General features: G+C 39.8%; 2 protein-coding genes across 3 annotated transcripts in view; one reads left to right on the top strand and one right to left on the bottom strand.

Moving 5' to 3' along the window:
• The window catches only part of scn1ba (sodium channel, voltage-gated, type I, beta a), a 37,463-nt gene extending 33,739 nt beyond the window's left edge, over positions 1–3,724 (bottom strand). For both annotated transcript variants that reach the window (XM_049469613.1, XM_049469623.1), the window contains exon 1: positions 1,217–3,724. In XM_049469613.1, the coding sequence (XP_049325570.1) occupies positions 1,217–1,268 (52 nt within the window). In that variant the 5' untranslated portion in view covers positions 1,269–3,724. The remainder of the gene's footprint in view (positions 1–1,216) is intronic.
• A 3,450-nt stretch (positions 3,725–7,174) lies between these two features.
• psmc4 (proteasome 26S subunit, ATPase 4) lies at positions 7,175–24,089 on the top strand. The gene is made up of 11 exons (XM_022663676.2): positions 7,175–7,296; positions 10,090–10,188; positions 11,341–11,527; positions 12,618–12,764; positions 15,547–15,656; positions 16,518–16,611; positions 17,040–17,207; positions 18,380–18,456; positions 21,953–22,121; positions 22,591–22,646; positions 23,715–24,089. Exons 1-11 carry the CDS (start codon positions 7,255–7,257, stop codon positions 23,826–23,828), a joined length of 1,263 nt encoding a protein of 420 aa, XP_022519397.1. The 5' UTR covers positions 7,175–7,254; the 3' UTR covers positions 23,829–24,089.
• Positions 24,090–24,423: the final 334 nt, after the last annotated feature.

Genomic DNA, 24,423 nt, shown 5'->3' with positions numbered 1-24,423 from the left:
AGTTTTTTAGTTTTTAGACAGGGATTAAGCCTAGTCTTGGACCATGCAACATTTTGAATATAGATTTCCTATTAAAAGGGAACTTTAGGATAGGTCTAAAGGTCTAAACTGACCGTATGTGTGGAATTATGGAAAAACACAAATTCCTAACTTTTAGAAATAACTGTCCACAAAACTGTTAAAACCAGTTAAATCTTGCTTGTTATTTGTTTCATGCTAAATACTAATAGTTATATAAATAAAAAGGACTGTGCTGTTTTTGACTTTACACACATTAAACGCAATGCACACATTATAACATCATAAATACACTGAATTAATAATAAATATATGGTACTTAAAAGTAAATGCATGTGCCAAAATCATATTAGATGCAAAATGTCATATTAGAACCACATGTAGTTAGAAATGTAATTAGTAAAAATCATGAAATGTAATTTGTATGTTATTTGTAAAATCAAAATAACATGACAAGAATGCATGTTACCCAAAATCTATCGTAAAATAGTAACAGTTTTTAGATGGCCATTTCAACTGAACTAGCCATAAAAGTGTATATGTCAATATCAAATAGATATTACTTTTTATGTCTTAAAAATATGGAAATATGCAGAGAAAAAACAACAAAAATAGCAAAAAAAAAGCCAAAAAAAAATACTTTCTAAAGAGGATTGTGTTGTTTTAGACCTTGCTGTTATAACACTTAAAAACAAGGATTAGGCCTAGTTTTGGACTACACAAGATTTTGAAAGGAGATTTCCTATTGAAAAGGGAACTTTAGGTATTTAGGTCTAAACTGACCGTATGTGTGGAAATATGTAAAAATGCAAACTCTTAGCTTTTCCTAAGTGCACAAACTATTAAAACCAGTTGTTAAGTCCAATATGAACAGAATTGTTGTTTTAGAATAAATACTAATCGTTATGTAAATAAATTGCTAAATAAAAAGACTTCTCAACGCTGCCAAAAACACAGTCAGCCAAACAAACGCTCAACACCGCACATATGTTCACAGTGGAACAGGAAAGAAGCCCCCGTGGATGGTGGCTTGACCTGAGTAACAAAGACAGATGGATAAACAGACAGTTAGACAGACAGACAGTTGGACAGACAGTTAGACAGACAGATAGATAGATAGATAGGTAAGAAAGGAAAGGTACACAGTCACACGTGTCTATCTACCACAAACCTAGCAAAAACGTAGAATTGCACTCACCGCTCATCGCTCCCAGCACCAGCGAAGCCCACAGCAACTGTACTGCAGACATCTTCACCCGAGGACTGGCACTTCTGTCTGTCCCAAACACACCCAAACACACTCAAACTCACTCACACACTCCCCACGCCGCCGCCAATCACTGAAGGCTTTGTGTCTCGGTGTCCCTAAAACTGTGGGAACAAGAAAAGGCCAGAGGCAGCAGAAGACACTGACGAGGGCTTCACTAGAGGCCTTCTCAATCGAGTAATTGAGCCTTGTCTAAAGGTCTTGCCGGGACACTGATGACGACCTTTCGAGAAGTTCTTTCAGGACACTGGTGAATACTTCTCTAGAGTATATCCCGGGACACTGATTGAAACTTTTCCAGAAGCTTATCTTGCACACTGATGAAGACTCTTATTAATTATTATTTCTTTAGAGGTTTTCCCAAGACACTGATAAAGACTTTTCTAGAAGTTTTCCCGGGACATCAATGAAAACCTTTATAGAGGCTTTCCCAGGACACTGATTAAAACTTTCTAGAAGATTATCCAGGACAATGGTGAAGAATACTCTACTAGAAGCTTGTCATGGACACTGATTAATATTTCTGGAGATGTTTTCCAGAATACTTCCAGAGTCTTTTTTCAGAACTCCAATGAAGACGTTTCTTGAGACTTTTCCTGGGACACTGATGAAAACCTTTTCCAGTGGCTTTTCTGGAAACAGTGATACAGACTTTTCTAGAAGCGATCCCAGTTAACCGATACAGACTAGACTTTCTAGAGGATACAGGCTTTTCCAGGACACTGATGAAGACTCAAAATCCCCAAATCTTTTCCAGGACAAATTCTCTAGTTGATTTTCTTAGGCACTCTTAAAACCTTTCTAGAGGCTTTCCCAGAACACTGAAGAAATCCTCCCGGGATTTTTTTTTATCAAGGGACACTGATAAAGTCGTTTCTTGAGACTTTCCCGGAAGACCAGAAAAGTCTTTTCTAGATGCTTTTTTAAGAATTTGTTTTTCTGTAACTCTCTGAAGACTTCTATGAATGCACAGATATAGATGAACCTTTTACAGGCTTTCCCCGGAGCCCTTCCCAGGAGGCTGATGAAGATTCCTGTAGAGGCTTCCCCTGTTGTTTACTAGACACTTCCCCCTTCTACAGCTGAGAGCGAGATGGGTGGGGTCAGTCCCGATGGACGCAAAAAAGTGGAGCTCGCAGGACTCAATCTGAAGGTCTGAAGGTTCGTCGTCTTGGCTTCCCTTTTCTCTCCAAGGCCACGTGTCCTCAGAGTATTAGGTAATCCAACCGAATTGGGTTCTTTTTTGTACCAGCAGTCGTTAGCAGAGTCTTTGCCTTTGCCCAGCTCTATAATCTGGCCACACGTGCACAGATATGCCACATTTGCCTGTGTTGGCAAACAGCTGCCCTGACAAACCTTTGCACACCTTCTTTGCGGCTACAAGATGATCCCCTGATCCCAGCTCCTTGTGGAAGACTTGAATTGGAGGTTCATGATGGTAAAGAAAAAGAAACCTACACTTACGATGAGTCAGTGCATAGCGATGGAAGACGAGCGATCTAAACTACGAGGGGGTGTGGGTGGTTGAAAAGGAAATCGACTGACCTGAGAAAAAAGACGTCGCAGTGAAGTTGCACAGTGATCGTTTCTGAAAATGGAGAATGGAAGCATGGGTTTCATAAAAGATTTGAGCTGTCTTTGGTTGGGTACCTACATTCCCCAACGCTTATTGCTTGCTGTTCACCTCCCTCCCCTTTCCCCTTGCCTTATTGCTGGGTTACTTGCACATTGTGCCAGCTGGGAACTACATATGCTTCTCTTTCCAATTCTTTTTTTCCAATTGGTAGGTGGTTAGATGTCTTCAAAGCGGTGACCTGGCATGCGTGCGATGGGTGGCAATCATTTCACACCTGAACAAAGACTGTTATCTGTTATCCTTTTTTTTTTTTTTTTTTTTTGATCTTTCAGTATCCTGGGATTGCACCCCGTCTACACAAGCTCCTTCCACCACTGGCACTGCAGTCTCCGGATGCGCTCGTTCCTCATGCCATATGCTCCTGTTTTGGTGGCATTCTGTGCAATGTGCAATGCGCCAACCAGACACTCTGTGCGGCAGTCATATGTCTGGGTGATTCAGAGAAAATCTCAAAATATGCTGCTCCTCTCAGAGCATCAGCTTCAGGCAGAGGTCCAATCAGAGAGCAGCAGCTTCAGGCAGTGGTCCAATCATTCATATGCAAAAAGCAGTTGCATGAAATTATGCATGCAGTAGTCACTCACGTGCATTCGAATATACCTCTATATACATCCATATAACTATATTACAGCATAGGCTACCACCCTGCACCAAAGCTACATCCCAGTGTGGTCCAGTGCATGAAATTCAAAACAAGCAACAGAGGCTGCTGAAGCACCTCGCGTCCGTCACCGTGTGCGCGTGCCTGCGGGTCAGCAGAAAAGCATCGTGCACTCTTCCTCCTCCTCCTCCTCTTCTTCTTCCTCCTCTTCCTCCTCCTTCTCTACCTCTATCGTCGTCCTCCTCCTTTGGGATGCAAAACCACGCAAGTCCTCCTCCCTCGTGCTCGCGCTCCTTCGTCGTTGCCGTGCGCGAGCTCTGGTGTCTTCAGTTATTATGCAGAAAAAGGCAAAAACGGAAAGCATGCAGCATCTCCTGCTCCATCCAGCGCGAGCGAGCACGAGCCTGCGAGATGTGACGCCTCGGTGAAATGATGGCGTGCACGCGGGAGAAGGAGGGAGGGAGGGGGAGGGTACAGCTGCTCTGACAGAGAGAGAGAGAGAGAGAGAGAGAGAGAGAGAGAGAGAGAGAGAGAGAGAGAGAGAGAGAGAGAGAGAGAGAGAGATGGAGGGATGGAGGGAGGGATGGAGGGAGGGATGGAGGGAGGGGGAGGGTGAACTGATGCATTGCAGTAGTGGGAAGGGATGCTAATTGTACATCTAAATCACACACAGCAGAACATCCTGTTACAGGGGGGGGAGGTCAAACTGACTGACCAGTGTATTATTGTTCGAGTATGGTGGTTTAGCTGGTACAGTATAGGGTATGTTATTGTTTGAGTATGGTGGTTTAGCTGGTACAGTATAGGGTATGTTATTGTTTGAGTATGGTGGTTTAGCTGGTACAAACAATAACATACCCTATTTTGTACCAGCTAAACCACCATACTCAAACAATAACATACCCTATACTATACCAGCTAAACCTCTATACTTAAACAATACCATACCCTATACTATACCATCTAAACCACCATCCTCAAACAATAACATACCCTATACTATACCAGCTAAACCACCATACTCAAACAATAACATACCCTATACTGTACCAGCTAAACCATCATACTCAAAGAATAACATACCCTATACTATACCATCTAAAACACCATCCTTAAACAATTACATACTGTACCAGCTAAACCACCATCATCAAACAATAACATACCCTATACTATACCAGCTAAACCACCATACTCAAACCATAACATACCCTAAACAGTACCATTTAAACCACCATACTCAAACAATAACATACCCTATACTATACCAGCTAAACCACCATACACAAACAATAACATATCCTACACTATACCATCTAAACCACCATACTCAAACAATAACATAACCTATACTATACCATTTAAACCACCATACTCAAACAATAACATACCCTATACTATACCAGCTAAACCACCATACACAAACAATAACATATCCTACACTATACCATCTAAACCACCATACTCAAACAATAACATACCCTATACTATACAAGCTAAACCTCCATACTCAAACAATAACATACCCTATACTTTACCAGCTAAACCTCCATACTCTAACAATAACATACCCTATACTATACCAGCTAAACCACCATACACAAACAATAACATATCCTACACTATACCATCTAAACCACCATACTCAAACAATAACATACCCTATACTATACCAGCTAAACCTCCATACTCAAACAATAACATACCCTATACTTTACCAGCTAAACCACCATACTCTAACAATAACATACCCTATACTATACCAGCTAAACCACCATACACAAACAATAACATATCCTACACTATACCATCTAAACCACCATACTCAAACAATAACATATCCTACACTATACCATCTAAACCACCATACTCAAACAATAACATACCCTATACTATACCAGCTAAACCTCCATACTCAAACAATAACATACCCTATACTTTACCAGCTAAACCACCATACTCTAACAATAACATACCCTATACTATACCAGCTAAACCACCATACACAAACAATAACATATCCTACACTATACCATCTAAACCACCATACTCAAACAATAACATACCCTATACTATACCAGCTAAACCTCCATACTCAAACAATAACATACCCTATACTTTACCAGCTAAACCACCATACTCTAACAATAACATACCCTATACTATACCAGCTAAACCACCATACACAAACAATAACATATCCTACACTATACCATCTAAACCACCATACTCAAACAATAACATATCCTACACTATACCATCTAAACCACCATACTCAAACAATAACATACCCTATACTATACCAGCTAAACCTCCATACTCAAACAATAACATACCCTATACTATACCAGCTAAACCTCCATACTCAAACCATAACATACCCTAAACAGTACCATGTAAACCACCATACTCAAACAATAACATACCCTATACTATACCAGCTAAACCACCATACACAAACAATAACATATCCTACACTATACCATCTAAACCACCATACTCAAACAATAACATAACCTATACTATACCATTTAAACCACCATACTCAAACAATAACATACCCTATACTATACCAGCTAAACCACCATACACAAACAATAACATATCCTACACTATACCATCTAAACCACCATACTCAAACAATAACATACCCTATACTATACCAGCTAAACCTCCATACTCAAACAATAACATACCCTATACTTTACCAGCTAAACCACCATACTCTAACAATAACATACCCTATACTATACCAGCTAAACCACCATACACAAACAATAACATATCCTACACTATACCATCTAAACCACCATACTCAAACAATAACATACCCTATACTATACCAGCTAAACCTCCATACTCAAACAATAACATACCCTATACTATACCAGCTAAACCTCCATACTCAAACAATAACATACCCTATACTTTACCAGCTAAACCACCATACTCTAACAATAACATACCCTATACTATACCAGCTAAACCACCATACACAAACAATAACATATCCTACACTATACCATCTAAACCACCATACTCAAACAATAACGTACCCTATACTATACCAGCTAAACCTCCATACTCAAACAATAACATACCCTATACTATACCAGCTAAACCACCATACTCTAACAATAACATAACCTATACTATACCATCTTAACCACCATACTTAAACCATAATACACCCTATATTATACCAGTTAAACCACCATACTGAAACAATAACATACCCTATACCAGCTAAACCACCATACTCAAACAAGGCATACAGTTATCCAAAAGCAGTGTGTAAGACTGGTGGAGGAGAACATGATGCCAAGATGCATGAGAAAAACTGTGATTAAAAAACAGAGTTATTCCAACAAATATTGATGGATTTCAGAACTCTTAAAACTTTATGAATATGAACTTGTTTTCTTTGCATTATTTGAGGTCTGAAAGCTCTGCATCTTTTGTTTGTTATTTCAGACATTTCTCATTTTCTGTAAATAAATGCTCTGAATGAGAATATTTTTATTTGTAATTTGGGAGAAATGTTGTCTGTAGTTTATAGAATAAAATAACAATGTTTATTTTACTCAAACGTAAACCTATAAAACAGCAAAATCAGAGAAACCGATGATTTTGAAGTGATCTATAATAATAATAAAAAAAAAATTCCAGAGCTGTATAAGTGTGTGTATCTGCTGGTGACGTCAGCGGGGTCGAGTCTCTGAGCAGTGCAGGATGAAGATGGAGGACGGCGGAGTGCTGGTGGAGAAAGCGCCGGTAAAACTCTCATTTTTACGCTGTTTTACTGCTTTAATCTTGGCCTGAGCAGCAGGATTAACCTGGTTAAAGCCTTGATACACCGGGCACGACCTTTATTACCGGATTAAACAGGGGGTTCGCAGTTAATTTAACCAGTTTTACTGAGGAGAGAAAAGCTGCCGATTCATTCCGCTGCTCCGTCATGCTGCTAAGCTGAGCTAAGCTAAGCTAAGCTAAGCTAAGCTAAGCTAGGCTAGGCTAGGCTATGCTATGCTAGTTAGCCTGTTTACTGAGGATTTGTGAGAGTGTAGAGATTAAAACAGGGCTGTGTTTTAATTATTTAGCTCTTTAATTGTATTAAACTATTTTATTTAAGCTAACAGTGTTTGAGAGCTTTAGTTAGCTTGGTTAGCTAACTAGCTAAACTAATCTGTGTATGTATATGTGTGTGTGTTAGCATTAGCGGCTAGCTGTAGCTGTAGGTTAGTGTAGTGTAGCTGGAGTTATAAAGCCTGTATATCCTATATTTATTTATTTAAAGCTATATCTGCTATAAAATTACTGGTTTAAAAGGCTAAAAACTATTAAATTAAATTTCCAGACCTTTCAGAGGAGCTTATGTTTTATTTAGTTTCTCTCAGTACAGAATCTAAAGCTATTTACATGCTATTTACACCAGGTCTAAATAACAGTAAACAACATTCTGTGTATAAAAGTCAATGTAGCTTAAATTACAGCTTTGAACATCTCATGGAATTCAGGCTTTCAGTTAACAGCTGTGCTAAACTCTTCAAGAGTTAATTACTTGAATTTCTTGTATCTTAATGTTAATGTTTGAGAGCATCAGTTAAAGTAAAGTAGTGAAGAGGTAGAGTTACAGGTATACAGTGAATAGTGAATATTTGAGTAATGTTATAATACTCTACTAAGTAAAGTAAAAAATGACTAAGAGAAAATGAAGTCCAGTCAGTCTAAAAAGAAAATGAATTTCAAGAACTTTGAAATTATCCTCAAGTGCAGTCACCGCAAAAACCATCAAAAACAGTATAATGGTGAAACTGGCACTCATCAGGACCGCACCAGGACTGTTTCTTTATGATCAGCACATCTCTGAACTACAGAATAAAATTATTGTAGTAATGCTTATTTAGCTTCATTCTGTTCTTCTACTCACTCATTACACACATAAAACTACTCTCCAGCACACGCTACTGACATTCTTCACTAATAGTCGTCTATATAATCGCTGAATCAATTAAAGCTGATGTTGAGTTTAGCATTTTTAATCACTGTTTTAATTGCAATTTAATTTTAAACTAAACTGGAGTGAACGCTGGGTCATTCTGGTTAAGTTTCATTCTTTTTTTTATTGATTTACTGTTTAAAATAACATAACGTAATAAGCAGAGCTTTTCAGGTGAAGTTGAACAGATTTATTTTGGTGGAGTATAATCTTAGGTGTGTATGTTTAGGAAAGGGGCAGTATCCTCAGACATGTAAAAACTAAAAATGTACGCTTTTGTTATGGTCCAAGATGTGACAGGCTGTAAAAGTTGATGTTTGTCAATAATGTGTGTATATATTAATATATACAGTGTGTATATTATGTATACCATTTTTGCCCTATAAGGTGCTCAATGAATGAATGTCTATTTTATGGTCTATTTTCATACATAAGGCTCACGAGATTTTAAGGCACTTTATGCGGTACTAGTAAGGAACAGGGGTATCGCCATGTTTTCCGTCTAATTCAGCAGGTATTTCTGATGAATTAGAAAGAAGCTAAGTTAAGTAAACAAAAATGTAATTCTTAGAAAAAAAAAATTAAGTCAAACGAACGCTGGACGTTATTCTACACAGATTTCTCTCCTTGTTTATTTGGGTGAGTAAAGCGCTTCCATTTAGTTACAGTAAGCTTAGATTTCCAGATTTCCACTAAGGCATTGCATTAGCATTCGCAGCTAACCGCTAGTGGTTAGTGGCTAATGCCGCCCGTCAGTGTTAAAATGAGGAGACTCTAAATGTTACAGTAAGCCAGGATGATATTAGCTAGCGGTTCGTCCTGCGTAGCTTGTTTTAACACGGTAAATACACAGACTACAGTCCAATAATACTTAACTCTAAATGGCTAGTGCTAAGCAGTAAATGCTAAAGCTGCTCCAGCAGTGCTAGCTGTGGTTAGCAGCAGACTACAGTCAGATAATACTTACCTCTGAATGGTGAAAGAGCTAGTGCTTAGCATGGTTAGCAGGTAATGCTAATACTGCTCCAGTCTCGGTGCTGGAGAAACTTTACTGAAACCCCTGTATAAAAACTCTGTACTTCAACGGAGTGACTTTACGGCTCCTTAATACCTGACTGGCTATGCGTTGCTTAGTCGTAAACCGGGGTGCATGCTGGATTAGTTCAATAGTTAGCTAGCTAATTATCATGAAATTGTGACTGTAAATCAGACAGATGTTGTTGAATCACATTGATTAGCCTTTTTAAAGGCTGTTCTTTAATATAAAACTCATTCACAGTAATAGGCTGCCTGACTGGTGAGTTTTTGTATGTACTTAATGTTTTGGCTGCTCTGGTGTAACATTACTGTAGGCATACAAATGAGTGAAATTTGTTAAAAAGCTGTACTTAATATAAAGCATTGATTGTTGTGCTCTATTGTATACTTTTGTTAATTGTAGATACGTTTGTGGGCAGTTGAAGTGTATTAAATTCATATAACTAAGTCAAGACAGAGAATATATAATATATTATATTAACTGTACGCCACTGGTGTGTATATAATATATAATGTTGCTCTGTCTACAGGAGGAGGTGCCGGCGGTGCTGGCCTCTCGGCCTCAGACCGGCTTGTCTTTCTTGGCCCCTGAACCTGAAGATCTGGAGGATCTGTACAGCAGATATAAGGTGAGATATTGATCATATTTATCTCCTCACTGTGGAACCTTTTATTAACCCTTAGAACCCTACGGACAGATTTTCCGTCCAAAATCTCACCTTTTGTTCTCAGCTTAATTACTCAGGAATCCCTTCACACATAAACATAATCCATATATGGTTAGAAAGGGCGGAGCTTACCCTTTCTAAAAATAGTGATCACATCCCAGTGCGGTAAAGCTAAATCTACAAGAAACCCATTGAGAGAAAAACACCTAAAAAAGTGGAAAAAATCTCCTTCCCCAACCAATATTATTTACCTTTAGTGCTTCAAACATATTTATATGATGTTTCAAACCAAATAATATCAGTAAATAAAGACTCAAAAGAGTGAAACTACCTGCTTTACTCAAACTAAAGCTAGGTATGGTGTGCGCACTACTTAATATAGTTTTTATTTTACTTGCACATTTTTACAAAGTAGTTATTTTGCACTAAACATTTTTTTTTATTTAGACTAAAAAGTTTAAATTTTTGTATATACTGTAGTTTTCTTTGTGTGTCCTGATTAAAATACTGAAAGGCATAGGCTGCTCTGAGTGTCAGGTGGTTTTTAGTATCTACATGTATCCTAGAGGTGTGATTATTGATTATCAAGAAAAATAATAAATCCGCCTGATGCAGTTTCTACATGTATTTTATCAATAAGTAATAATTAATAATCCATGTGAACTCAAATCATCAATATTCTTATGCTTTCAACTCATAAACACTCTAGTCTAACCATTTTTGAAAATATATCTTAGGTATGAATATATTTAAAGTCTATACATTCAAAAATATATATAAAAAAACATTTTTTGGTAAAATTTTGACCAAAAAATGATCAGTTCCAGTAAAAAATATAACGATTCCGGTTCCTTTTACATTTTAAATGATTATATTTTTGTCTTCTGGAGTAAAAGAGATCAGGGCATGTGTCTGATATAATTACTGTGTTATAAGAACGAATTAAAAATGCACCAAAACAGTCTAGGGTTCAAAGGGTCAATGGCTTTTTTCAAGCGTATCTTTTATAATCAGTGCTGTCTTTAGAACTAGAAGTTACTGAGAGAATTTAACTCCATTCGTTCGCAAAAGAAAACACTGACGTGTGTGTTGGTGTGTTGGTGTGTGTTGTAGAAGCTGCAGCAGGAGCTGGAGTTTCTGGAGGTGCAGGAGGAGTATATTAAAGATGAGCAGAAGAACCTGAAGAAGGAGTTCCTCCACGCTCAGGAGGAGGTGAAGAGGATACAGAGCATCCCTCTGGTGATCGGACAGTTCCTGGAGGCTGTGGATCAGAACACCGCCATCGTCGGATCCACCACAGGTACAGATTCAGGGACCAACATCAGGGCTGCAGCTAATGAGTATATTTTAGTAGTCGAATAATCTGTTGATTATTTGTTGGATTAGTCGTGAATATTTTTTGTCATTCCCTCCGTCTACATTAAACTATAAAATACACAGTATATTACAGGAAACATTTACACAGGCTGGATGTTATTTTCAGGAGAGAGATTCTAGGATATTTTTATGTATTTTTCGTACTTTTTCCCTAACGAGATTCCTCCCTGAAATAATTGTCTAAGAATAAGACGTTTTTTATTATTAAAGTCTTTAGTAACTGTAACATATAACTTAGTTTTAACGGAGTGGACAGAGTATCCCTGTTACGTGTCGACAATGTTTTATAGTCTGTGTTGTCGATTGCGCTGACTAATCGTTGCATCCTGAACAAACATCATGCATGTACTGGTTTTATCTTGATGCATTACCTCGTGTCATATGTTTTAATATCGGCAACATTTTTGACGCAAGAACAAACAAAAAAAACTCCATTGCGTATCACTGCAATGTTACTGTACGCACGTTTGTTCTGTTTGTTTTGCTTTTGTTTGTTTGCAGTTTTAGTATTGCTTTTGTTTTTACATTGCTTTATTTTTGCTAGATTTTCTATTCTGTTAAATTATTTTGTATAAAATAATAAGTCTTGGTAAGCTACTGTTTATAAAATAGACATTTATATTTTGTTCATACTCAATGCTTATGTATTATAAATATTAATTGTTTTTTTTCTGTAGTATATTCTTATAATTAAGCAATATATATATATATATATATATACATTTTAGAAATGTTTAAAAATATGTGGACTACACTGATTGGGATTGTGGTGCAAAACTACAAAATGGATACTGGATACTATCAGAGATAGTTATTAATGAGGAGACTCCCACTGATGCTTTTTTATCAGATTTTATCAGTGATTTCTGAAATGGTAGTTTGATGTTTAGTTCCCAGTATTTTAGGTTCCCTCCATTCAGACAGATAGAATTGGGTCTTGCCTGACTGGAAACTATATTAATGTTTTTATTTATCCTAAATTAAAAGCTCTGGATGTGATCTGTGTGTTTCAGGCTCGAACTACTACGTGCGAATCCTGAGCACTATAGACCGAGAGCTGCTGAAGCCCAACGCCTCGGTCGCTCTGCACAAACACAGCAACGCTCTGGTGGACGTACTGCCCCCGGAGGCAGACAGCAGCATCATGATGCTCAGCTCAGGTACACACACACTACACACTACACACTACACTACACACACACACACACACACACTACACACACACACACACACTACACACACTACACTACACACACACTACACACACACTACACTACACACACACACACTACACACTACACTACACACACACTACACACACAAACACAGCAACGCTCTGGTGGACGTACTGCCCCCGGAGGCAGACAGCAGCATCATGATGCTCAGCTCAGGTACACACACACTACACACACACACTACACTACACACACACACACACACACACTACACACACACACTACACACACACACTACACACGCTACACACTACACACACCCACACTACACACACTACACACACTACACACACACACTACACTACACACACACACACTACACACACACACTACACTACACACACTACACACTACACACACTACACACACACTACACACTACACACACTACACACACACTACACACACACACACACACACACTACACACACACACACACACTACACACACTACACTACACACACACTACACACACACTACACTACACACACACACACTACACACTACACTACACACACACTACACACACAAACACAGCAACGCTCTGGTGGACGTACTGCCCCCGGAGGCAGACAGCAGCATCATGATGCTCAGCTCAGGTACACACACACTACACACACACACTACACTACACACACACACACACACACACTACACACACACACACACACTACACACACTACACTACACACACACTACACACACACTACACTACACACACACACACTACACACTACACTACACACACACTACACACACAAACACAGCAACGCTCTGGTGGACGTACTGCCCCCGGAGGCAGACAGCAGCATCATGATGCTCAGCTCAGGTACACACACACTACACACACACACTACACTACACACACACACACACACACACTACACACACACACTACACACACACACTACACACGCTACACACGCTACACACTACACACACCCACACTACACACACTACACACACTACACACACACACTACACTACACACACACACACTACACACACACACTACACTACACACTACACACACTACACACACACTACACACTACACACACTACACACACACTACACACTACACACACACACACACTACACACACACACTACACTACACACACTACACACACACTACACACTACACACACACACTACACTACACACACTACACACACACTACACACTACACACACACACTACACTACACACACACACACTACACACACTACACACACACACTACACACACACACTACACTACACACACTACACACACCACACACACACACACTACACACACTACACTACACACACACTACACACTACACACACACACTACACACACACACTACACACACACACTACACTACACACACTACACACACACTACACACTACACACACACACTACACACACACTACACTACACACACTACACACACACACACACTACACACACTACACTACACACACACTACACACACACACTACACACTACACACACACACCACACACACACACTACACTACACACACTACACACACACACTCTCTACACACACACACTACACACACACACTACACACACACACTACACACACCCACACTACACACACCCACACTACACACACTACACACACACACCACACACACTACACACACACACCACACACACACACACTACACTACACACACACACTACACACACACACCACACACACTACACACACACACACTACACTACACACACACACACTACACACACACACACTACACACACTACACACACACACTACACACACACTACACACACACTACACACACACTACACACACACACTACACACACACACTCTCTACACACACACACACACTACACACACACACACTACACACACACACTACACACACACACTACACACCCACACTACACACACACACACTACACACACACACTACACACACACACTACACACACACACTACACACACACACTACACTACACACACTACACACACACTCTCTACACACACACACACTACACACACACTACACACACACACTCTCTACACACACACACACTACACACACACTACACACACACACTACACACACTACACACACACACTACACACACCCACACTACACACACTACACACACACACTACACACACTACACACACACACTACACACACCCACACTACACACACTACACACACACACCACACACACACACTACACTACACACACTACACACACACACTCTCTACACACACACACTACACACACACACCACACTACACTACACACACTACACACACACACTCTCTACACACACACACTACACACACACACACACACACACACTACACACACACACACACACTACACACACACACTACACACACTACACACACACACACACTACACACACACACACACTACACACACACACTACACACACACACACACACTACACACACACACTACACACACTACACACACACACACACTACACACACACACTACACACACACACTACACACACTACACATCCTACACACACACTACACACACACACACACACTACACATCCTACACACACACTACACACACACACTACACATCCTACACATCCTACACACACACACACACACACACAGTGTTAATACTGATTCTATTCTAATACTAATATTTGATTGTATTACAGATCAGAAGCCGGATGTGATGTATGCTGATATTGGTGGGATGGATATTCAGAAGCAGGAGGTTCGGGAGGCGGTGGAGCTTCCCCTCACACACTTCGAGCTCTATAAACAGGTGAATACGGGTAAAACTTAACCTTATAGAGACAGGAGAGGTGTGCCATATCATATTGTACACAATACTGTCATCATCATTTTAAAAACTCTACATTACTAGTAATATAGTGCAATATACATCTCTTAGCATATTGTGTTTAGTGTCCGTGTTTATAAAACAACTACGTATTGTTACGATCAAAGAGGCAGACAGGCATAGAGACGGGCAGGCAGGAACAGACAGACAGGCACAGAGACAAGCACAGACAGAGGCAGGCACAGAGACGGGCAGGCAGGAACAGACAGACGGGCACAGAGACGAGTATAGACAGACGCACAGACAGGCAGAGACAGGCACAGAGATAGGGAGGCAGGAATAAACAGACAGGCACAGAGATGGGCACAGAGAGACAAGCACAGGGAGAGGCAGGTAGAGACAGACAGGCGCAGATAGACGTAGAGACGGGTGCAGTTAGGCAGAGACAGATGAGTACAGATAGAAGCGGGCACAGACAGGCACAGAGTCAGACAGGCACAGAGTCGGGCAGGCATGAACACACAGATGGTCACACATACAGACGGGCACATAGTTGGGCAGACACAGAAAAAGGCAGAGACAGGTGCAGATAGAGCTAGAGACAGGCAGGCAGGAACAGACAGACAGGCGCAGAGATGGGCACAGACAGACAGAAACTCAGAGGCACAGAGAGGCAGGCAAAGACAGAGGTAGGAGACAGACAGACAGGCGAAGACGGGCACAGAAAGAGGAAGAGATGGGCAGAGGCAGATGCAGGCACACATTTTGTGTTGGACACTATAAAAATATATTTAGTTAAACTATAAATACACTTTTATGTTCATTTATTTAATTTTATTTTAGATCGGTATCGACCCGCCCCGAGGTGTGCTGATGTACGGCCCCCCCGGCTGTGGGAAAACCATGCTGGCTAAAGCTGTGGCTCATCACACTACAGGTAACCCACCCAGATCCTGCCCCCCACCCCACCCAGATCCATAGACCCCCACTAACATTTTCAACATTTTACTTTACTTTTATCTTTATCTTTTTACTTATTTTATATTTTATACATTTTTTTTTACATGTGTCAGACTTGTTTTTTATGGTATTTTTTAATTTTCTGTTTTCTTTTTTTTATTTTTTTACAATTTTATTTCTTATTTCTAAATTATTATTAAATGTTTTTAATCCCTTTTGATGTTATAAATGCTCAGCAACAATGTTTTTACCGATTGAAAATAAAATTGATTAATTATAAAAATATTAAGCAGAACTGGTAAGTGTCATGACTTTAAATTAACACATTTCAGCTATTAATGGAAAAAAAATCTGGTTTATGGTTTAGTGTCTCTTTAACGCTGATGTTTGTTTGCATGTTTTTAGCGGCGTTTATCCGTGTGGTGGGCTCGGAGTTTGTTCAGAAGTATCTGGGTGAGGGTCCTCGTATGGTGAGAGACGTCTTCAGGCTGGCCAAAGAGAACGCCCCCGCCATCATCTTCATAGACGAGATAGACGCCATCGCTACCAAGCGTTTCGATGCTCAGACTGGAGGTAAACTCTTTATTTATTACTATGGATCCACGATGGTGTCAGAATTACAGGTGTAGGACAATGAAACTGAAACACCTGTCATCATTTTAGAGTGGGATTTTAGGTTTCATGGCTAAATTGGAGCAGCCTGGTGTCCAATCTTCATTAATTGCACATTGCACCAGTAAGAGCAGAGTGTGAAGGTTCAATTAGCAGAGTAAGAGCACAGTTCTGCTCTAAATATTGCAATGCACACAACATTATGGGAGACATACCAGAGTTCAAAAGAGGACAAATTGTTGGTGCACGTCTTGCTGGAGCATCTGTGACCAAGACAGCAAGTCTTTGTGATGCATCAAGAGCCACGGTATCCAGGGTAACGTCAGCAGACCACCAAGAAGGACCAACCACATCCAACAGGATTAACTGTGGACGCTGTAAGAGGAAGCTGTCTGAAAGGGATGTTCAGGTGCTAACCCGGATTGTATCGAAAAAACATAAAACCACGGCTGATCAAATCACGCAGAATTCAATGTGCACCTCAACTCTCCTGTTTCCACCAGAACTGTCCGTCACCACAATCAATTATTGTGCTCTAAAACCAGGTGTTTCAGTTTCATTCTCCAACACCTGTATATCGGTATTGAAGAATAATAGCTATTTTTATTTTATTTTAATAGCTATTTATTTCATAGTGCATAGTGCATAGTGGCGGTAAGCACAATCAGCATGCATTGTGGGAAATGTAGTTTTTGTTAAAAAAAAAAAAGGAAATCTTCTGACCTATTTATTTTTAGACACTTTCAAGACCTTTCAAGCTCTCACGAGCCACATTGAGTTTGTGACATATGCTATAAGGAATAAGGGCGCTTGGAGTGTGTAGCTAACTAAGTTAAGTTAAGTTAAGTAAACAAAACTGTAATAAAAAGACCTTCTTTTTAAGTTAAACGAGTGCTGGATGTTAATCTACACAGATTTCTCTACTACAAAAAATATTTGGGTGAATAAAGTGCTCATTTCTGAGCAATGAAAGAGCTAGCGATGCTGTTAGTCTCGGTAATGTAGAACTTCACTGAAACTCCTGTGTAACTCTGTACTTCAGCAGAGTGACTTTACTGCTCCTTAATACCTGACTGATAGAATTCATACATAAAAATCATGATAGCTAACATGATTGCTATAATTTTCTGCAGCTGATCGAGAGGTGCAGAGGATCCTCCTGGAGCTGCTGAACCAGATGGACGGTTTTGACCAGAATGTGAACGTGAAGGTGAGTTTAGAGAAGATATGGGATTACTCAGCTTTTCGAGACCCTGACCCACTTCAGAACACAAAAATTGATTTTTTTTTTTTTTATATGTTTAATTTCCAGTGTGTTAGTGTCTCTTAATTTAAAAAGATAGAAAGCTGATCTTGCATGAATGTGAAAAACTCTCACAGCAGTTGTAGTAAACTCCCACCTAAAGTCCCACCTTTGAACAAAAAGAGCCAACATCTGGCATGTGGTAGTTTGGACTATAATGAATCATTATCAGAAAAAAAAAAAAAAGCTTCTCTGGTGAGCTTTTGTTTACATTCCTCCCCTGTCTCTCTCCCTGTCGAGCTCGGCATGACTTTAGTTTTCGCCTGTTCTCGTTTTTCTACCCATTCTTGGGCTCCCAATCTCCTTATAAGGGCATTTTTTTCCCCAGCTGTGTCCCAATTCATTAGCCAGGGAAGCGGTAGTGTATTGGACCACAATCTTGACGACACGGTTTCAATTCCGCGTTTACCTGCTTAATTTTTCAAAAACAGATTTTGGAAAATATCTGGCCTGCGGCAAAACCTATTGCCGACCCTTGCTGTAAATGAACCCATTGGCAGTATGTAGCCACTGCTCCTGACTCCCCGTCACCGACTGGGTCAGATATCTAGTATGCCAAATATTTGGCTCTGCAAGCATCTTTAAGTAGTTCACACTACATGCCGGAAGATCCCAATTTGCCTCTGAATTCTTGATGGCGATCCACAAAAAAATGTCTGCGATTAAAAAAACTGGTCCCAAATCATCTAGTGTGAACCTGGCGCAACTGGGTTAAACTGAGCAGACTGTCTGTGAAGGTGGTGCGGCAGGCTGTAGCTCTCCTACAGAGCTTTAGCCTACTTTATTAAAGGTCTCATTTCATGTTTATTCATTCATTTTAATATGTCTAGTTGTGTCTCTAGTATGAATAAAGCCATGTGAGCTGCTTTTCGTGAAAAATTTAGCCCTGTTTCTATTTAGCCCTGCCTTAGATCACTGGATTAGAGGTCTCTGAAGAAAGACAGGATTTTGGCTCTTACTCATGAATATTTATACATGCAAATATAAATAGTCTCTTATTGGCTAAAAGCACTGCAGCAGTGAACGCCTAGCTGCCTTCCTCCACAGTCAATTTTACAGCTCTAAAACTCAGGACAAAATGTTTTCAGAGATACTTTATCCTTAGTTATAAAGATACAGCACTGAGTGCTAGATAAAGTTAATCCTCAACGTCAGAGTCGAGCTGGTAAACGTTATTAATGCTGCAGTGCGAGTGCAAGTAGACATTGCCCGCCTTACCTCAGACTTTGTTATTCAGTTCTTAGGCAGTTTCACAACGTTGAAGCTTCAGAGTTGCTCTATATCATAAAATCCGATGTGAATAGCGCTCGCTTTGACCGGTGTTCTGTTGAGTTGAGCTCCCTTGTCAAACCATGCTTGCCTAGTGTTTATTTAAGGTCTCGTCAAAATGCAGAATCAACCGGAGATCCGATTTAAACCTACAGTTACTTACACAAGATAGCTAACATTAACTAGCTCTGTAAATAGACCTGTAAACAGAACTGTTAGCTCCGCCTTAACCATAGCTCCTAATGCTGTAGCCCGGGTTCAACTTCTCCTGTGGGCGGTCCTGAGCCGAGGTGGGCGGGGCCATGAAGGCACTGGTTACGATTTCTGAGGGTTTTCTTTTACTAGCTGCTGCAGACAATGGAGGTTAAGAAACAGTTTTATGTGCAGCATCATAAACAACTCAGAGACCTATAGTATTACACAAACAACAAGAACAATGTTGATTTTAGCGGAACTAAACAACTTTATAGATATTCATGATTATATATATATATATATATATATATATATATATATATATATATATATATATATATATATATATCCTGGTCAGGTGATATGTGCAGGGTGAACAGGTGATATTGTGACCTACATCACTGTAGTGTGAATGAGTCTAGACGTCCCAGAATGCAGCAGGTGCTCTGATTTTAGCAGGTTTAATGAGAACAGCCTCAGTAACCTTCAGTGTGTCCTCTCTACCCTTCCCAGATTTACCAGACACACATCCTCCTCTCTCTCTTTCTCTCTCTCTCTCTCTTTCTCCCTCCCTCTCTCTTTTACTCCCTCTCTCCCCAGGTGGAGTAAAGAGATAATAGGGATGTTGTAATTTGGGTCAGTGTAAAGCAGCAGCAGCCTATTAAAAACCCTGAGTTATTAATTAACCCACAACACAGGGCTCTAGTTTCTCTCAGACTGGGAATAAAGAATAACATAAAGCGTGTTTGTGGATGTTCGGGTTGTAGAGATGTTTCATATCGTATTGTTCGCATTAGCGTTGAAAAAAAAGGGCATCTCACAATAACATACGGCAATACCAGGAGCATCGCCTGGCCTGGGCTTACGGGGCTTTAGCCCCGAATAACTTTCCAGTAGCCCCGATTCGTTGCGCTCAGCTCAGCTGTATTATTAATGAGGAGACAGGCCACAGGCCGTGTGTGAACAGGACATCTCTTAACGCCAATCACGCAGCCAGTTCAAGGATAAAGTTCTGCCTTTCAGGAGAAACAGCCAATCAGCTTGCTGGTTTTGCGGAGTGCGGTTGGCTAGTAGGGAAACAATAAATATATGTTTAACTTGCCCTGTTGTACTTGATCAGCCAATAACTATTTAATTTTGTATTAGTTTTTATTCATTTAGGAATGCAGGACTTACTATAAGCTATAATTAATGCAAATTAATTTAGCTAAGCAGTTAGCTAGAAGCTGGATGTTGTGGATAGTCAGAATTTAGTGCTATACTTAGTTTAAATTAGTTTTTTAAACCTGGTCTCTGCCCTAAAATTGTATGTTTTTCACTGGATCCATCTGATCAGCTAATAAACTACACATTATAGTGTTAAACATTATATATCAGGATACTTATTGTGAGACAATTCTCTACAACACATTTTGTCACCTTACAACTACAAGATTTAATGCATTATATTGAGATATCAAGTGATTGAGAAACACAAAGTACCACATTTATAGTGATGAGGAACAAAAATGATTTTTTAACTTATTCAGCCCCCCTATATCAGTACCGCTTTATAGAGCTGCTTTAATCATCTAGAGACTGAGATTTTTGCTCGTTTTTCTTTATAAAACAGCTGAAGATCAGTCCGGTTGGATGGAGAGCGTTGGTCTGTGAACAGCAGTTTTCACGTCTCTCCACAGAAGATCAATGAGATTTAAGACTGCATCATTCTAACGAATGAATATTCTTCTCTGATCTAAATCATTATAGCTCCACTGTAGCTCTGGCTGTATTATGTTTAGGGTCATCGTCTTGCCGGAAGGTCTCGAGTCTTTTAAAGCCTCCAACAGCTTTTCTTCTTCGTCCAGGATTGTTCTGTATTTATTTATCTCCATCCATCTTCCCATTAACTCACTGTATTACTGGATCCTCACTGTATTAAACCCTCCGTCCTCTGCAGGTCATCATGGCCACTAACAGAGCAGATACTCTGGACCCGGCTCTGCTGCGCCCCGGACGACTGGACCGAAAGATCGAGTTCCCGCTGCCGGACCGCCGACAGAAACGCCTCATCTTCTCCACCATCACCAGCAAGATGAACCTGTCCGAGGAGGTGGACCTGGAGGACTGTATCCTTACCAATCCACTCTATATACTCTTTATTTACTGGCTTATTTACTAGGGTTTATGGCTCGTTTTTTTAGTTTAGGTACAAATCATTCCACACATGGTAAGGTGGAGGTGTGTTAATGGTAGATGCAGCACTTCTGCTGGAGTTCTTAAACACTGTCAACCTGCGTTTGGGTCCCAAATTTAGATTTTTCTGATCAAAAATCTGATATTTACTTCCGGCTGTTTACACGTTCTCTTTAAGGTGACCCATATCTGACATCTGTTTGAGCCTTTTAGCAATTTGAACGTGCTTCACGTTAAGTTTCACTTTAACCCCAGCCACAATCTCAAGAGATATATATGAATGTGTTCAGGAACACCACAAGGTTGCAACGAGCCTAATATTATTAAAACACAGACGTTAGTCTTCATATTTATTTGCTTTATTATGTGGTCTGTGTTTTGTTCTTAACCCCGCGTGTTCAGATGTTGCCAGGCCGGATAAGATCTCTGGAGCGGATATTAACTCTATTTGTCAGGAGGTGAGTTATCCACTGCTCTGTTTACAGGGTTACAGCACTTTTTACACATTTCCTCTGTAATATGATGCTATATTGAAGATCAACTGTTTCCCAACATAGAATATCCCCCAAAAAAGCTTTTGTTGATTTTTATATCAGTCATATTTTGTTAATTTTTACTTTTTGCTAAGCTTAGGCTCCTCCCCCTTGTAAGAAGATAGCTAGCTGTAAATACAATAGAACTAAATGGCTTTTGTTACTGCTAGGAAAGATAGTAATATCGAAAATATTAAATAGCAAGCCCCTCCCCCTATAAAACCCCCCTTAAGCTCCTCCCACATTTACTTTTATTACTAAAGCCCTGCCTCCTACAAATTACACTTTTAAAGCTTCTCCCACTTCAAAATGCGCTAGCTAGCTAGTAAATACATATGGAACTAAATGGCTAGCATTATGGCATTTAAGCTCCTCCCCCTACAAAAACTCCACCCCCTTGTACATACATGGTATACAAGCTAGAAAACACATTTCAGTAAGCCCCTCCCCCTATAAAACTACCCTCAAGCTCCTCCCCCTTGTAAATACATGGTATAGAAGTTAGAAAACACATTTCATTAAGCCCCTCCCTTTATATAACTACCCTTAAGCTCCTCCCCCTTGTAAATACATGGTATACAAGTTAGAAAACACATTTTAGTAAGCCCCTCCCCCTGTAAAACCACCCTTAGGCTCCTCCCTTATAAATACATGGTATACAAGCTAGAAAACACGTCAGTAAGCTCCTCCCCTTATATAACTACCCTTAAGCTCCTCCCCTTTGTAAATACATGGTATAGAAGTTAGAAAACACATTTCATTAAGCCCCTCCCCTTATATAACTACCCTTAAGCTCCTCCCCCTTGTAAATACATGGTATACAAGTTAGAAAACACATTTTAGTAAGCCCCTCCCCCTGTAAACCACTCATAAGCTCCTCCCCTTTGTAAATACATGGTATACAAGCTAGAAAACTTATTTCAGTAAGCCCCTCCCCCTATAAAACTACACTTATAAGCTCCTAAGGTTCTAACGGTGTTCTCGGGGTTTCAGGCCGGGATGCTCGCTGTGCGCGAGAACCGCTACATCGTTCTGGCCAAGGACTTCGAGAAGGCCTACAAAACCGTCATCAAGAAGGACGAGCAGGAGCACGAGTTCTACAAGTAGACCAATCGCTGTCCGGATTAGCATTAGCTCCGCCCCCTTTCTCCTAAAACGTTCAGTTTTTCTCATTTCCTGCTGTTTTTGTACGTTCAGTACGAACGGCTCTCAGTACAGTACAGGACTGGGATTAACAGGTGTATATGTACACACACACACACACACACACACACACACACACTCTTACACACTGCAGAATAACACTTATGTATTGAGTTTATTGATGTTCACGGCAAAGAGAACCAATAAAATGTTTTCCATAAAACAGACCAGCCTCTGTCTTCCTTTACACTTTTTTAAAAATATTAATACATTATTTTATATTTGTGAATTAATTGTGTAATTAATTTAAAAAGATCAATTTTTTGTAATTGAGAATAACTTTGCTTTGAGTGTGTAATTGTGAATAAAATTACTAATTTTTGGGCACATTTTTGACAATCAGAATCTGAATTTAATACAGTTTTAATAATGATATCAAGTAAAATATACTGAAATCCTTCCTGATTTCTGACGGTAATGTGTTAAAAATATGGAAAAATATCTCAAGATAATTCTAACTTTATTTGGTGCCATATTGATTTTTCTTTTCCTCCAATTT

Source organism: Astyanax mexicanus, chromosome 1, assembly GCF_023375975.1.
Source record: "Astyanax mexicanus isolate ESR-SI-001 chromosome 1, AstMex3_surface, whole genome shotgun sequence".
Taxonomy (NCBI): domain Eukaryota; kingdom Metazoa; phylum Chordata; class Actinopteri; order Characiformes; family Acestrorhamphidae; genus Astyanax; species Astyanax mexicanus.
This window is presented reverse-complemented; position numbering and strand designations above follow the sequence as displayed.